This window comes from Bactrocera oleae, chromosome 4, assembly GCF_042242935.1.
Source record: "Bactrocera oleae isolate idBacOlea1 chromosome 4, idBacOlea1, whole genome shotgun sequence".
Taxonomy (NCBI): Eukaryota; Metazoa; Arthropoda; class Insecta; order Diptera; family Tephritidae; genus Bactrocera; species Bactrocera oleae.
The window spans coordinates 17262541-17278574 of NC_091538.1; the positions used below are offsets into that span (position 1 = coordinate 17262541).

General features: G+C 31.6%; 3 protein-coding genes, 1 long non-coding RNA gene and 1 pseudogene across 8 annotated transcripts in view; 3 read left to right on the forward strand and 2 right to left on the reverse strand.

Annotated features, from left to right (window-relative positions):
* The window catches only part of LOC106618308 (uncharacterized), a 62952-nt gene extending 59285 nt beyond the window's left edge, over window positions 1–3667 (forward strand). For 3 of the 4 annotated variants that reach the window (XM_036375738.2, XM_036375735.2, XM_036375737.2), the window contains exon 11: window positions 1026–3667. The gene's annotated coding sequence lies outside the window, so the exon portion shown is untranslated. The remainder of the gene's footprint in view (window positions 1–1025) is intronic. The other variant, XM_036375736.2, reaches the window with a different exon arrangement.
* Window positions 3656–4633, reverse strand: LOC118683243 (uncharacterized). The gene is made up of 2 exons (XR_004979177.2): window positions 4323–4633; window positions 3656–4128 (listed from the first exon to the last, which is right to left on the reverse strand). It is a non-coding gene; the product is annotated as an uncharacterized lncRNA (long non-coding RNA).
* Window positions 4634–5458: 825 nt separating this feature from the next.
* On the forward strand, window positions 5459–11160 carry AGBE (1,4-alpha-glucan-branching enzyme). 2 transcript variants are annotated; one of them, XM_014236020.3, is made up of 6 exons: window positions 5459–5886; window positions 8295–8464; window positions 8533–9301; window positions 9369–9540; window positions 9618–10433; window positions 10915–11160. In XM_014236020.3, exons 1-6 carry the CDS (start codon window positions 5795–5797, stop codon window positions 10963–10965), a joined length of 2070 nt encoding a protein of 689 aa, XP_014091495.1. In that variant the 5' UTR covers window positions 5459–5794; the 3' UTR covers window positions 10966–11160. The 2 variants fall into 2 exon arrangements, with proteins under 2 accessions (XP_014091495.1, XP_036231634.1); XM_036375741.2 differs by lacking the exon at window positions 5459–5886 and adding an exon at window positions 6826–6946.
* Spt-I (serine palmitoyltransferase subunit I) lies at window positions 11144–14165 on the reverse strand. The gene is made up of 7 exons (XM_070107647.1): window positions 13900–14165; window positions 13554–13614; window positions 12983–13479; window positions 12788–12917; window positions 12512–12709; window positions 12082–12447; window positions 11144–12025 (listed from the first exon to the last, which is right to left on the reverse strand). The coding sequence occupies exons 2-7, from the start codon at window positions 13602–13604 to the stop codon at window positions 11861–11863; spliced, it is 1407 nt and encodes a 468-aa protein (XP_069963748.1). The 5' UTR covers window positions 13605–13614; window positions 13900–14165; the 3' UTR covers window positions 11144–11860.
* Window positions 14166–14256: 91 nt separating this feature from the next.
* On the forward strand, window positions 14257–15861 carry LOC106618296 (hydroxysteroid dehydrogenase-like protein 2; annotated as a pseudogene).
* Window positions 15862–16034: the final 173 nt, after the last annotated feature.

A 16034-nucleotide genomic window follows, 5' to 3' on the forward strand; every position in this document is an offset into this window, starting at 1 on the left:
TACATATTAATGGAAACAATTTTTTTTAGTATATGTATATTTATATGGTGTATGGAGACTTAACGCTGAAAGAAATAAGACAAACTTCAAATATAAATTCAAGTATTTGAAAAAAACTTGTTTCGAAAGGTTTACACTAACATTATCAAATTTTTAAAATCAAAAATAGCCCTATTTTTACCTAATAGCGCGCAATTTTTAATTTTCGAAAACACTCTATTTAAAATTCATTTCATTTTAAAAGTAAGCAATAAAAAAACTTTTAAAATGAAATACAATTTGAAAACGATATAACAATGGCATTAATTAATTAATTTTGAAAACAAAAGATATCTAAATTAGAAATTAGATTAAGTTAAAATAATCACAAGATTTGGATATGTGTCAGAATGTTTTTCAATGTTTGAATTTCTTTTAGAAGAATTATAAACTTGAATTCGATTTGAAAACAAATAATAATAACATTAATTAATTAATTTTGAAAAAAGTTACCTAAATTAGAAATTAGAATATTTAAAATAAATAGAAGATTTCGACTTGTTTGTCACAATTTATTTTAATTGGTTAATTTTTTTTTTTATTAGAATTATTAACTATTTTATTGAGGAGAAAATGCTAAATGTAACATAAATTAATTTTTTTTCGTTTAGTGCATTAAAAGTAATTACTATATAAACTAAATTTACATACAAAATTTTATTGCCCAAAATTTATAATTTTACAGACAAATCGGTTTTATTTAAAATTTTCTTCAATTGCCGCGACATAAAAATTTACATAAACAATATTTTATTATATTTTAACATAACAACACACAACAAATTAGTTAATAAAAAATTTACTTTTTACAGTTATCGAATTTGAATTTAAAATGTATTGCCATTTTATGCCTTCTGTGCAAGAGTTTTATGTGAAGTAAAAACACTAAAACTTTTGTAAAGAATTGCATATAATAATATTAAAATATTTTTTACCAATTTTTTGATTTCTATTAAATGAAAAAAAATTGTTTGTATTATTTTTAGAACAAAAATTACACAATCATTGCAGAAATATTAAAACAATAAAATCAGCAACAATACCAATAAAGCAACAAAATCACATATAAAAGATCTCCAAGTAGTTCTTCGTAATTGTGACTAGCATATACACACACTGATTTTTCCAACAAGTGTTGAATATTTCGAACCTAAAACTAACGAATAAACCCAAAAGTTAAAACCAAAATCAACTACAGACAAATAATACCTGTGAGTTAAATAAAACTTGAAAAATGTAAATGCCTATTTCGAAAATGACTTAATTACTTAAAACAAAAATGGTAAATACATAATATACTCGTCACATTAGTACTACAAAGACAGCTTAGTAAATAAGTATTGGGTGAATATATAGTACCTATATAATCAACACGCAAGTAATTTGTTTAATTAAAATGAAAGAATGCAATTTCGAAAATTCGAATTGTTACTATTTTGTAAATGTATACCATAAACAAAGATATAAAAAAATGAAATAGGTATAACAGTAACTTATATACGATCACTAAGCGTTATGAACATTGTATTATTAGTTACTACTATTATAGTTTCGCTAACTTATAAATCATATTCCTTCCAATTCATTTGAAAATTGTATAAAAGTAATTTATGTATGTCCCCATTAACACAAAAACTTAAAAATTTCTTACAAAAGAAAACGACAAACTGAAATGCCGAATAAAATGTCATAAGTCAGAAACCGATGTTACGACTTTAGGTTGTAATTTCGAAAGAATTTTCAAAAATTTAAATTTACATACCATACTTAACGGTATTTCTCTTGATTCAAAATAGTACATATATTTTGTGCACATTTGCTACAGTGTTGTTAACTAACAAACATCGAAAATGTAGCATACTTTAAGGCGCATACGCATTTCAATGCTAATTTTTGCTATGCTATTGGTTGCAAACTTTTGTAAAAGGTAATATGGCAGTAACAAAAGTTCATAATGAACTACTTTAAGCTTACACCTGATTATATCTTTGTATAAGCAAAGCTATTTTGTGTCGTAACAGTATATTTTTAACAAATTTTGTTGTGTTTTTCAAAACTTGCTGAAATAGTTACTATATTTGCCGGTTCATACTTGTTTTTACTACGACCTCTTTCCGCTTTTATTTTATAATATTTATTTGCAATTACTTATAGCCGTTCGAGCTGTTTTGTTTTGTTTCGGGTGTCATCTTACTATAATTATTTTTGAATCGTTTGTTCTTAACGCCTATTTGTTTATTTTGTACAATAGATATATTTTATTTATTTTATAAAATTTAAATTATTATAAAAAAATTCTTCGATCCTTTGGTTTGCCCTCTACAATTGAATTTTGAATTGGAAGTTTTTCCAATTTTTGATTGAGAACAGACAGACTACATATTTTTGTTTCACAATTAGAAACCATATTCTGTTCAGTATTTAATGGTAAACAACACTACTGTCAGTTACTAGTAGGAATATACGAACATTTTTTTTAATAAAATTAAAGAGACCAGTCGGGGCAAATCATAGAAGATAATAAAAGTACTGTATTCTACTATTCAATTAGTTGCTATTTTAATTATGTATATAAATACATAAGAAATTAATAATAATAAAATAATATTTACTGAAGTTACATTTAGATGTGTCGTGCTTAAAAAAAGCGATGAATTATAAGTATTCTTTGTTTTGTAGATTCTTAGTACTCAATTGATATGACTACTACATATATGATACTGATATTTAATAATACTTGATTTTCAACTGGAAAAGTACATGAAAATGTTTAACAAATGGTATGTACATTTAGTATATATACATTTAAAAATGGAATAGTTCTAAGCACATGTTAATAAGTACATAAACTCAATTAATTTAAGCCAAGCAAAACAAACAAACCGAAAAGCAAATGCGAAAAACTATTTTAGACATAAAATTAATGAAATTGGAAACAAAATGTAAATTCAGTTTAGTTTTAAATTGGATTTTATATAATAACTTTTATTAAAAATCTAAGCCATTTAAAATTAATTTTCTTTCAAATTTATTTAAACATTATAAATAATTTTCCTTTAACTTAATTAAAAACAAAAACTACTTAATAAGAAAAAATTAAGTTAATTAAATCAAGTAAGAACAAAATTTTACCAATAAACAAAACCAATGATTGATATTTAGTATAATAATAATTAAATCATAAAATAAATAAAAATTCTAAGTTTAGTATCCAAAAATAACAAGTTATTAAAAAAAAAAATATATATACATATTAAAAAAATTTAATTAGATTGAGGGATATTAATAAAAAAAAATAAGTAAAAACTAAACTGTTGTAAGAACCTGTAACATATATACATATATTATTGTAAAAGCTTCAATGACCCATTCAAATAGCGTGTAGCTCATTTAAGCTACGGATATATAAACTATTCTAACATTATTGACTGCACTGTGCTAGTCAGAAAACTATAAGCATACAATCACGCTGGTAGTATTTCATTGTAATTACACCAGCGGAGAGCTGTTGATTGTGCTAAGGAAAAAAATGAAATTATAAAAAAGTTCCCGCTTCAAGCACAGTGTAATAATGTGAAATATTAAATTATCTATAATATAAAATAAAGACGAAAGATTATTTCATAAATTTGTTGTGCTTTATTTGGTGGGATTTATTGCGATATGATAGGACGATTTGCGATTTGAATGGCACCTTCTAATGTACATAAAGCGTTAAATAATTTTGATTATTATGCACTTTTTGATTCTTAAATCCGAAGCCTGTTTATTCGTAGCAGAATCCTATTAAAGATGAAATATGGTGCGCCGGATCACTCTAATCGGTCCTATGTAATCGATTAGTTTTATATTTATTTTCCGAGTTAAAGTCTTTCGGAACTTTAGCCAATTACTTCGCTATGCGTTTGAAATTAACCAAACTCTTCGTCTAAAAATTCCGTTGTTTGTTGAACCATAATAAAAGGTTAAGCCGGCAAAAATAAGAATAATACAAATATTCAAAGAACTTGTATCGGCGACAATTCGCTGATGCCAGTCTCAATTCAGGCTAGAGATGCGATAAATTGAAAGTAGACATGTTTCTGTTAGCTGAAATGATATTAAAATAAGAAAACAAAAAACAAACTAAATAAATAAATAAATATCATTTATTGCATTAAATGAGAATTGATAGTAACAAAATTTAGATAAAATTTTAATATATTTACTTTTAATCTAAACAAAATAAATATAAAATAACAATTTGAATTTTAATACAAAATAAGATTATGTATATTTTATACATAAGAGTGGTGATCTCCTTGTCTGTTATTGGTTGTTAATCACTTATCAGATGTGTTGCTTTCGTGGGGTTGCGCGCCTATTTTTCTCTCACGTTTGTTCTGTCTGACATTCGTTCAACAAAAAGTAAAAATGTACTTTTTTCTAGAAATGTGTTTTTTTGAAAAATAAGATTTCATGTTTCAAGACCTAAATAATTGTTGCATAAAGATATTTACTAATTCAATAATTAAATATGAGCAATGATATTAAAATATGGTAACAATTATCATTAAAATAATAATATTAAAATATTCATTCATATGTATGTATTTAATTACTATTTTCCATGTTTTGTTAAAATTTATGTTCCGAATATTACTTTGCTAACTTGCAGTTTACGTAACATAAACTTTGACACTTCATCTTTGCTGGCATCATGCGACCGCAGTTATGCATGTACATACATGTTGCTTCTTCACAATTTGCGTGGAAATTAAAACAGTTCTGTCAAACCACCAAATGACAATTCATTGCTAGCAATGCATGGCATGAAATATGTTTATACATCAATTGCTAAACATTAGCAATGTGCAGTCTCCATTGGCAATACTGATGAGAACTAGAATCATGTATTTTTAAACTTTTGGGGAATTGTTTGCTTACATTTCATGCAATTGATGTGAGCAAGATAAAGACAAATTATCCTCCCAACTGAGGAAAGTACTCATTCTGCTGAGCACACGGGATATTACTTATTACATTTTTATTTTTATTATTTAATAAATTTTAAAATGAAGAAATGTGCTCCAGTGCAAAATTTAATCATGTTTCTTTTCGAGACGAAAGAAGTGGAGGTTTTAGTTTAGTTTTAGCAAAAACCATATAACGGGACATTCTTATCGCATGTTTTCTTATCCAGTGATTATTCATACAAATATGAGAAAATTAGAAAACAATAAAGTAGCTGCAAGTTATAATTAAAAAAAATATAAAAAATTAGAAGCAATTGTATTAGACTGATGAGGCAGTGCTAACCTGGTGACGCACAGTGTATGTGATGCTCTGCTGCCTCGCAGGGTTTTTGTGTGAAGAGCACATACATGCACATTTTCACTTGTAGCTGCTGTTGGAGTTCTGCAACAGAATAGAAGAACCACGAAAGTAAAGTAAACAAAATAATAGTTCTCTATAAGTGCCTCCAACAGACGCTATCAAACAGCTGTGCCCCCTACTCGGTGTATATTAGTTAGTTGTTGGCGTTTTTTCACTACATAGTCTTCTGCCATTGAATAAAGTCAATCAGTTGACGTCCAAACATAAAAGCAATTGTTCTATTGGAATATATTTAGAAGACAGAAATATAAATTTAATACACAAGTGAACACGCTTCCAGCGAGTGATAGTGTGCAAGTAATATAAAGTTTGCCTTTCAGGACAAACATTCTTCATTTTAAGTTTATTTTGGCTGTGTAAATAATTCAATAATTCCATAATGGATCCAATGCAAGTTGAAGTGAAAAGTATTGATGAACTTCTTAAATTAGATGGTTATTTGAAGCCATTTGAACGCGAAATACGACGCAGGTGAGTGGAAATATATGTAGATGCGCTTGAAAAAATTGTGGTGATAACAAGCGTAATCGCATTACAGCTTTCATGCATGTCGACTGTCAAAGTTCTTAGCAGCCACTGATAAGTGCATCAGTTGTCTGAATTATTCCTAATGTGCTTAATTAGTTATTTAAAATGTCTTTTAATGGAACGAGTGTGTGTTTTAATGCGTTAAAAGTCATATTGGTCCTGTATAATGCAAAACAAATTGTGTGCATAGTTTTGAAAGTCAGCTGAAGGTTACAGTGATGAGCGCACACCGGCAAGTTGGCCTCGCTACCCTATGGCGACCGTGTGCGTATATGAACTTTTGTGTGTGTATTGATTATAAACAACAGTTCTTATCAAAACTTTGTGCACAAAATGTGAGCTAAATATATATTGGTGATTATTTATTAGACTAGAAAATTAGAAATAACAAATTTTTCCAGTAAAAAACATAATAATTTTATAATAATAGCATATATTAATGCATGTTGTGAATCCCGGTCCGGTATAATATTTACATTTTGAAATAATTTGAAATTATTTGTTTAGTCTGTTAAACCTTATCGTTTATATTAGTACATACGTACTTGTATATAAATTTATTTTTACATTTAATCAAACCGGTACAACGTAAGAACTCTTTTATTAGCTATTTAAATGCCAAGGTCAACAACGTCACTTGTGCCAAATTGCCACACGCCATACAGTGAAAAAATAATCCCAGCATAACAACTAAGGATCTCCCTCATATCATAAATATTTTTTAAAAATTTTTAATACAACAAAGGAGGCCGCGAATGTTATAATTTTTTTTTAAATCGTCTTATTTTGACGCGAGGATGACAAATCCGCTAGCAAGATCAATAATTCTATTTTTTATTATTTCAACAAATGAATTTCAATATTGAAAAATAAACACACTTTGCACATGTTCTTTCTCGTCGAACTCCTTTCTGCACTACAAATGAATTATGAACACCCCGGTGTTGGATCGACCAGGGTTTTTTTTTGAAGTGCGGCCGAAGGACGCCATTGTATTACGGATGTACGAAGTAATTTTTAAAATACTTTTTGTTTTTAAACGCACTATAAATCCATATTTGTATATATTTCAATGTGTACAGTGTAATTACAATTACGTTAATTGAAAAATATGTGTAAGAATATATATAAATGTGTTAAATAAAGCGATTTAAAAAAATTTTGATTTTCGCGGTTTCCGGTGCCGTTAGGGCACCTAAACTATACATATACTCAAGTTTTTTTTTGCAAGTAAAAAGGAAAAAATAATAATAATTAAAATAAAAAAGTGAAGTGAACAATTAACAATTTCACATTTCTCAAAAATGCCTTATAACAATTGGGAAATTATCAAAATATACTTAAATAAAAAACACACAAAAATATATATACATTGTGATACATATGAACATACACATACCTACATATTATCTATATATAATATTGATGTTGCTTACGAAATTAAAAAATATATTAATGTTAAAAAGCAAAACGAAAGTTCTTCATTTCTAAATAGAATTTCAAAAATAGTCCCTAAACAAATTATGCATGGACGTATGGCTGTACGCATTATGCAAGCTTTTATGAACCCACATATCGGCTATGTCAGTGTATATACACATATTAATAAATATAAAAATATGTTTACCGTAAATTTATTTCCTCGTGATGCAAAATTATAAGCCTTGTGCAATGTGTGCGTGTTTTTTTTTGTCTTTTTGCGTTTTGGGTTTAATTCTATTTTAATTGCATTTTTTTATATTTTTGATTTATGGTATTTCCTCTATGGTCCAGGGCACTGTTTTTTTTATACCCTGAACAGAATACATTAAGTTTGCCACGAAGTGTGTAACAGAAAATATATATATGTATGTATATAAATGATCAGCGTAACGACCTGCGTCGATTTAGCAATGTTCGTCTGTCTGTCTGTATATATATGGTACACATACCTTCACGAAATTTGACATTAATTATATTCTAAAGCAACGGTATAATCTCCGAACAAATTGTTCAGATCGGACTATGATAACATATAGCTGCAATACAAACTACTATTATACGTTCTCTGGTGCAATCGTGGGTTCGGTGCATTGAGAAAAATTGGCGCAATGAGGAATGAAAAAAACAACAACAAAGACTACGTTTCTGCAAAAAAGATTTCAAACCAGATAACTTTTTTTAGCTCTGTTAGCCATCCAATCGAGCATCCTACGATTTCCAACTTCTCATTCTTATAAGTTTTCTGTTTTCTCTAAATTTAAATATTTTATTAATAAAAACGATTTTATTACTATTGTACAAAGACTTTCAAAGCCTTCAATCTTAATATAAAATAATATGATTTTTGTTCAAATTTTATCATTCCATAGACATGGCGTGCTTAAAGAGTGGATCGGCAAAATCGATCAGCTTGAAGGCGGTATGGATACATTCTCACAGGGTTACAAACATTACGGGTTACACGTCCAACCCGACAACTCTGTGATCGCACGCGAATGGGCGCCTGGTGCACAGCAAGTTTATCTCACTGGTGATTTCAGTAAGTAGCCAATGTTGAATCTCGCCATAAGCCATTTAATCATGTTCCAATTCCACAACCTCACACAGACAACTGGCAATGGGAGGCGAATCCCTTTAAGAAGCTCGATTTCGGCAAATGGGAATTACATTTGCCTGCCAATAGCGATGGCAGCGCGCCCATTAAACATCTCAGCGAGGTTAAGGTGATCATACGCAATCAAGCGGGCCAACTGTTGGATCGTCTCTCACCGTGGGCCACATATGTGCGCCAACCACCCAAGGAGGCCAATCAGGGTGTTAACTATAAGCAGTACGTGTGGAATCCACCACCAACTGAACGCTACCTCTGCAAGCACCCACGACCGAAGCGTCCCAAATCGTTGCGCATATATGAATGCCATGTGGGTATTGCCTCGCAGGAGCCGCGTGTTGGTTCATATCAGAATTTTGCCGATAATATAATACCGCGCATTAAGCGCCAAGGTTACAATGCCATACAGGTTATGGCGATCATGGAACACGCTTATTATGCCAGTTTTGGCTATCAAGTGACCAGTTTCTTTGCCGCCTCCAGTCGTTATGGCACTCCCGAGGAGTTGAAACGCATGATCGATGTAGCGCATGAACATGGCTTGTACGTGCTATTGGATGTAGTGCATTCGCATGCGAGTAAGAATGTGCAGGATGGTTTGAATCAATTTGACGGCACCAATTCATGTTATTTCCATGATGGAGCTCGTGGTGAACATTCGCTATGGGATAGTCGGCTCTTCAACTATGTGGAGTATGAGGTGTTGCGCTTTTTGCTTTCCAATTTGCGTTGGTGGCACGATGAGTATTATTTCGATGGCTATCGGTAAGTGAGGGAGACGTGAAAATATATGTTTTCGCTAATTTTTAACATTTTTGACGTGTTTTTTCAGATTTGATGGCGTCACTTCCATGTTGTATCATTCACGCGGCATTGGTGAAGGTTTCAGCGGTGATTACAACGAATATTTTGGTCTCAATGTTGATACAGACGCATTGAACTATCTCGGTTTAGCCAATTACATGCTGCATACACAAAATCCAGAGGTCATCACTATCGCAGAGGTAAAATTTTTCACACATAATTTTTATTATTTTGAAAATGATTACATATGTATATTTTTTCGACCGCAACATCACAGGATGTATCAGGCATGCCCACACTCTGCCGTCCAGTCGACGAAGGCGGTATCGGTTTCGATTATCGACTTGCCATGGCCATACCAGACAAATGGATTAAGCTACTCAAAGAGTACACAGACGACACCTGGAATATTGGCGACATCGTGCACACATTGACAAATCGTCGCTGGAAGGAGAATACTGTCGCTTATGCGGAATCTCATGACCAAGCCTTGGTCGGTGATAAAACGATCGCCTTTTGGTTAATGGATAAAGAAATGTACACACACATGTCTACAATCTCCGAGCCGTCGTTGATTATCGATCGCGGCATTGCGCTGCACAAAATGATACGTTTGATCACACATGCACTTGGAGGTGAAGCATACCTCAATTTTATGGGCAACGAATTCGGGCATCCTGAATGGTTGGATTTCCCACGTGTGGGCAATAACGACTCCTATCATTATGCGCGTCGTCAGTGGAATTTAGTTGATGACGCAATGCTGAAGTACAAATTTTTGAACGAATTTGATCGTGCGATGAATGAGCTGGAAGAGCGCCACGGCTGGCTACATTCGGATCCGGCATATGTCAGCTGGAAGCATGAAGGCGATAAAGTGATTGCTTTTGAACGCGCCGGCTTAGTATTTGTTTTCAACTTCCACCCCACACAAAGTTTTACTGGTTATCGTGTAGGCACAAATTGGGCAGGCACTTATCAGGCGGTGTTGAGTTCGGATGATGAACTTTTTGGCGGTCAAAATCGTATTGATAAGAATTGCAAGCATTTAACACGACCTGAGGGTTATGCAGAACGGCAGAATTTCTTTGAGGTAAGTTAACGGTGCTAACTTAACGTAGGCATGTTTGCAGTGCTGGAAAGTGACAAAACGATAATATAATATAAAAAAATAAAATCAAAAATCACTAATTAAACAAGAAATGATAATTATTTTTAAAATCTAAAAGAGTAATTGATATGCAATATTTTAAATAAAATAATGATAAAAAAATATAAACTGTGCGTTGTTACGAAAATATAAATTATAATATAAATTCAAATTGTTGCATTATATTAATAAATCTTACTAAAACAAAAGTGCAATTTTTATAAAAAAATATATATAAAAAAAAATTAAATAAACAAAGTACTTTAAATAATCTAAGTGACGAAAATATATTGAAACTTTAAAGTAAAATAAATAAATCATAAATAAAATACAGAAATAATAACTAAAAACATTATGTAAAAATTATATTTGATGGAAACAATGAAATAAACTCACTCATTTTTTTTAACGTCTTGCATTTCAGGTTTATACACCTTCACGTACAGCTGTGGTTTATGCGCATGTAAGTGACTAGATGACAACGGTAAAAAGCCCATTGATAAGTTGAAGCGCTGCACTCATATTAGTAGTTATAAAAATTTATAATTTGTTTTAGAAAAAAAGTACAATAAGTGAAAGTGAACAAAATTTTCTATTAAAAATAAAAATAGAGTTTATGAAATGAAAAATGTTTTTCTAAAAGAAAATAAAACTTTTCTGGTACATAATATATATATTTTTTAAATATATTTTACATTTATTGAGTTTTTGTGTGTGCTTAAGGGTTAAACTCGAAAAATATTATACCTATAATATGCTTTAAACATCAGTCACTTTATATTAAGTTTTGAACGCGTTGCAATTGAATAGCAGACTCTACTCCATATAAATATACATATTTTATTTTATATTACAAGCTTAATTATTTATAAAGTTTAATACATTTGCATTTTACGTTTGGTTTTAATATACGATTTTTTTCGAACGAACATTCAAAGAAAGTGTAATTACAAGCTTCAATCATGGAATGTGCATGTATGAGCTTATATAATAGTAACTAACAAAAGTGTTTGCAAAAATATTATTTTATCGATCTAATTAAAACATACGGCAACGAATTTGATTAATTTCATATACTTTTTTTTTTTTTTAATTTTTTTTTTAAATTTTAAACAAGTAGCGCTTTTAAATTGTGTGCATGCACATTTCAATATTCCGCAACTAGAAGTATTTAATATAATACTACCCTTACTTAATGAAGTTCGGTATTGTGCATTAAAGAGTGGGAACTTTTGTAAATTAACCTCACTTTTACTATGTCATTGTTAATCAGCAGTTAACATAAAACTATAATGTACTGCTTTTATGGTTTTGAAATAAGCTATCAGCCTATACTATCTACTAATTAGTCGTAATGAATGGTGTGTAATCTACAACACTTCCTTGGATACACTTTCGATAACATCGAAAGCATGCTTGATATCTGCGTCAGTGAGTAAACGATTCACCGTTATACGTATGCTTTGACGTAAAACATGTTTTTCCAAATTGTTCAAATAACGCGCCTCGATAACAGCAACACCGCTTGCAATGCACTACAAATATATTTCCATGTAGAAACAATGAAAACTTAATTTTATATATGACTTACCTTATTGGCGATTTGGGTGAGCAATTCACGCTCTTGATCTGAATTTTCGCGTTCCTCTGCTATATATAAATGCTTGATGGGCGAAAGTTCGTTGGCGCGCATCTTCAACTTTGAAAATTTGCCAAATACCGTTTGAACTTTACGCGATATTTTCTGCAATTGTGTGAACATTTGCGGTTCGGATTCGAAACGATCAAGTGCAGAGATGGCTGCTTGTGTCAATAGTGGTGGCAGTGATGCCGAGAAGCAATAACCCAAACCAGACAGACGTTGATGCTCGACAATGAAGTGTGATCCGACACAGAAACCGCCGATGGTAGCTATGGAATTTTCCATGCCTGCCATAATGAGATCAACCTCAATCAGCTGTTAAGCAAATATTGAGTACACATTAAATATATACATAATTTATTTTTAGAAATATTCTTACATCGACATTAAAGTGCTCGGTGAGCCCGTGACCGGTTTTACCAAGCGTGCCAAAGGAAATGCTCTCATCCAGGAACAAACGTAATTTATACTTAGCACGTAGCACTACAAGTTCGGGTAGGGGACATATTTCACCAGTATTCATGTAAATACCTTCGGCTAAAAGAAAACGACGCGTCTTGGCTGCTTTCTTTGGATTCTATACGAATAGAAATAGCTGTTACCAGACACTTTTTTTATGCATACATACATATATGTACTTATTTTATAAACATACCTTTACATCGCGTTCTTGTTGCTCAATAAGCAGACGCTCCAAATCGGCCATATTGTTGTGTTTGTAGTAATAAATAGTGCTACGTGAAGCATCCAAACCTTTTTGTATGGCAAAATTAACCATCTCATCACTTTAGAATACATTAATGAAGAATATATTCGAAATCCGCCGTTCTATTTGAAAATTTTTACTTACACAAATACAACATCGCCTCGTTTTGCATATGCTGGTATAGCACTTGCTATAGTAGAGAATCCATATGAGTATACCACGGACTCCTCCATACCCATAAATTTTGCCAAACGTTCTTCTAGATCCAAATGCACATCCATTGTACCGTAGAAACCACGCGGTCCGCAAGATCCAACCCCGTATTTCTTCAATGTATTGCAAGCATCCTCCAATATTTTGTTATCCTCTAATAATCCCAAATAGTTGTGGGTTGCCAAATTTAGGCACTCTTGTCCATCAACTATCACACGCTTGCCTACTTTCGATTGGACTAAACGTGTTTTTAATAGTGGATGATTGGGATCGGTTTCAGCGATGAGTGGTTCCGGTTCATATTTGGAAATAATTTCTTCTTCCTCTAACTTTGTGTACCTTTTGCCACGCCCATTACGCTTGAAGAGTAGCAACCATATTACCGATAGCAGCAGAAAAGCTTCCAATACAACCACATATAGCGGGGTCTGGAATTTTAAAATATAAGCATATAATTTGGTTAACATGCGCAAATATATTTGCATATGAGACTTTTACTCACAGTTTCAAATATGCGCTCGATTTCGTTAAACAAATATGGAATTGCGACCATAATGCTGACCCTATGAAGTAAATATTTTAATTGAGTAAAATATGCCAAAAATCAGGTAGTATGAACGTGAACAATCGATGTGATCAGTTCAGGTTAGTAAAAATCCCCGAATGCGTCATGCAAACCCTTTCGTTAATCGCAAGTACACCATTTTTTTATTTAATTCACATATGAAGTGATAAGATTATAATTTTTATTACTTTTTAAAATGAACTATATAATACGCTTTGCACTTGTTTTCGGAACTAAGTATGCTTCTTAATTGAACAAGTTTTATATTTGTAATTAAATGTACCTGTTTTATTTTAATTAATCACGATTTATTTATTTTACAGCCTAAAATACTCGTGAAATTGACGTGCAGGTTAAGTACCGCTTTTTTCAGGCGAAATGTCAAATTCTATTTGACTAAACCTTGTAAGTGTTGCCTTGTTTGTCAATAAGCAAAACTTCCCTTTTGTATTGCATATTATATTTGTTGAAACATTTAAAAATATTCGTAAAGACGTAGTTCAAAGGGATCTTCTTTGAGTTTTTAATATTCTTGAAAGACTACTTATTTCTGTTTGTTGACAATACATTTCTGTAAATGAAAAGTTTAATACCAATTAGAGCAAATTATTTTTCTAAAATTCTGGTAAGCTATAGAGATAAAAATTGACTGTCAAATTTTCATCTATAAACAGATGTTTCCTTAAATCAGCTGTTACCGGTATATATCAATAAAAAACAAAATAATAAACAAATATTATGTGATCACGGCGCAGACAAATAATACGATAGAAATAACCAAAGTACGAATTCGAAAAAAGGTTATCGATCCCTATTGCAAAATGATAAACACAGGCAAACTAGCTGGACGCACTTTATTTATTACAGGTTTAATATAATTTACTTCTATAATATTTTAAAGATAACTATTATTTGGTTCCTTGGACGTTTGATTCGTCAAGGTGCATCACGCGGTATTGGCAAGGCTATAGCTATAAAAGCGCCTCGTGATGGTGCAAATATAGTGATAGCTGCTCGAACTACTGAAGAAAATCCTAAACTACCTGGAACCATTTACACAGCCGCACATGAGGTAGAGAAAGCAGGCGGGCGGGATATTCGTGATGAAGAGCAAGTGCGTGCAGCTGTTCATGATGCTGTTTCGAGATTTGGTGGCATTGACATTGTGGTTAATAATGCCTCCGCTATTTCTTTCTCCAGTACACCGGCCACAAAAATAAAGCATTTTGATACAATGTATCAAACGAATACACGTGGCGCTTTCATTGTATCTCAAGAGTGTCTGCCCTATTTGATACGAAGCGAATATTCACATATCTTAAATATAGCTCCACCTTTAAACTTGGATCCAAAATGGCTCTCAGCTTATTTAGGGTATACCATAGCAAAGTATGGTATGTCTATGTGTGTGCTAGGTATGGCATATGAGCTGAACGCTATGTCAGTGGCGGTAAATGCCTTGTGGCCACGTACTTCAATATGCACAGAGAGAATCAAAGCACTTATGGGACCTGAATTTGTTAAGAGTACACGTAAAGTGGATATTATGGCAGATGCAGCTTATGCAGTGCTTTTACGTGAGCCAGATGAGTTAGTGGTCGTTTTCTAGTCGATGATGAAGTTTTAACAGAAGCAGGTATAAAAGATCTTGATCAGTATGCTAACGACCCTACAGTCACAAATGAATTGATGTATGAATCTTTCGTGGATATACCAAAGGAGAAAATTGTAGCTTATATTAACAGAGATATACCAGCATGGAATTCTGAATTGAAAGGGAGAAAGGCGAACAAAAATACTCAAAGAGAAGAAGGAAAAATTTCAGAACTGTTTAAAAAAATTGAACCGCTACTATCAAAAAACAATAGCGATTTATCAATTCCACATAGTGGGTAATGAAGGAGGTGTTTGGTATCTTGACTTAAAAAATGGTGAAGGTTCTTGTGGAAAAGGCGTACCGGAGACGGAAGCGAATGCAACATTTACAATAACATCAGAGAATTTTGTTGAAATATTTTCTGGTAAAATGAAGCCGTCGACAGCACTTCTTATGGGTGAAATAGTAATATCGGGAGATTTGAGTAAAGCTCTTAAATTGGAAAAACTATCGAAGGTGCTTAAGTCAAAAATGATTATAGATAAATTGTAGCTATTTTTTATTCTTCAACACCTTGTTTGAAGTTTGTTCATATTGAATAAAAAAGTATAATTTTTTTAAGAAATGTATGGTATTACTAATAAATAAGCGAATAAGCATTATCTTTAAGCATAAAACTGCAATGCGTTGATTTCAAAATTTAAATTTCGGATCATCGTTATAATAATTTTAAACTTGAGGCAACCCTACCAATTTTTTATTATTTGATAGCTTCGTTTTTATTGCACCTCTTATCAAAAAACTTCTCTGACCTTTCTCTT

What these genes read in the sequence shown, in the direction of transcription:
- AGBE (XM_014236020.3), top strand. Translation starts at nt 5,795, where the DNA reads ATGGATCCAATGCAAGTTGAAGTGAAAAGTATTGATGAACTTCTTAAA. An exon ending in AGGTCATCACTATCGCAGAG is followed by an intron (nt 9,541 to 9,617) that starts GTAAAATTTTTC and finishes GCAACATCACAG; the next exon opens with GATGTATCAGGCATGCCCAC. An exon ending in AACGGCAGAATTTCTTTGAG is followed by an intron (nt 10,434 to 10,914) that starts GTAAGTTAACGG and finishes CTTGCATTTCAG; the next exon opens with GTTTATACACCTTCACGTAC.
- Spt-I (XM_070107647.1), bottom strand. Translation starts at nt 13,604, where the DNA reads ATGGTCGCAATTCCATATTTGTTTAACGAAATCGAGCGCATATTTGAA. An exon ending in TCGAGCGCATATTTGAAACT is followed by an intron (nt 13,480 to 13,553) that starts GTGAGTAAAAGT and finishes TTAAAATTCCAG; the next exon opens with ACCCCGCTATATGTGGTTGT. An exon ending in AACAAGAACGCGATGTAAAG is followed by an intron (nt 12,710 to 12,787) that starts GTATGTTTATAA and finishes CTATTCGTATAG; the next exon opens with AATCCAAAGAAAGCAGCCAA.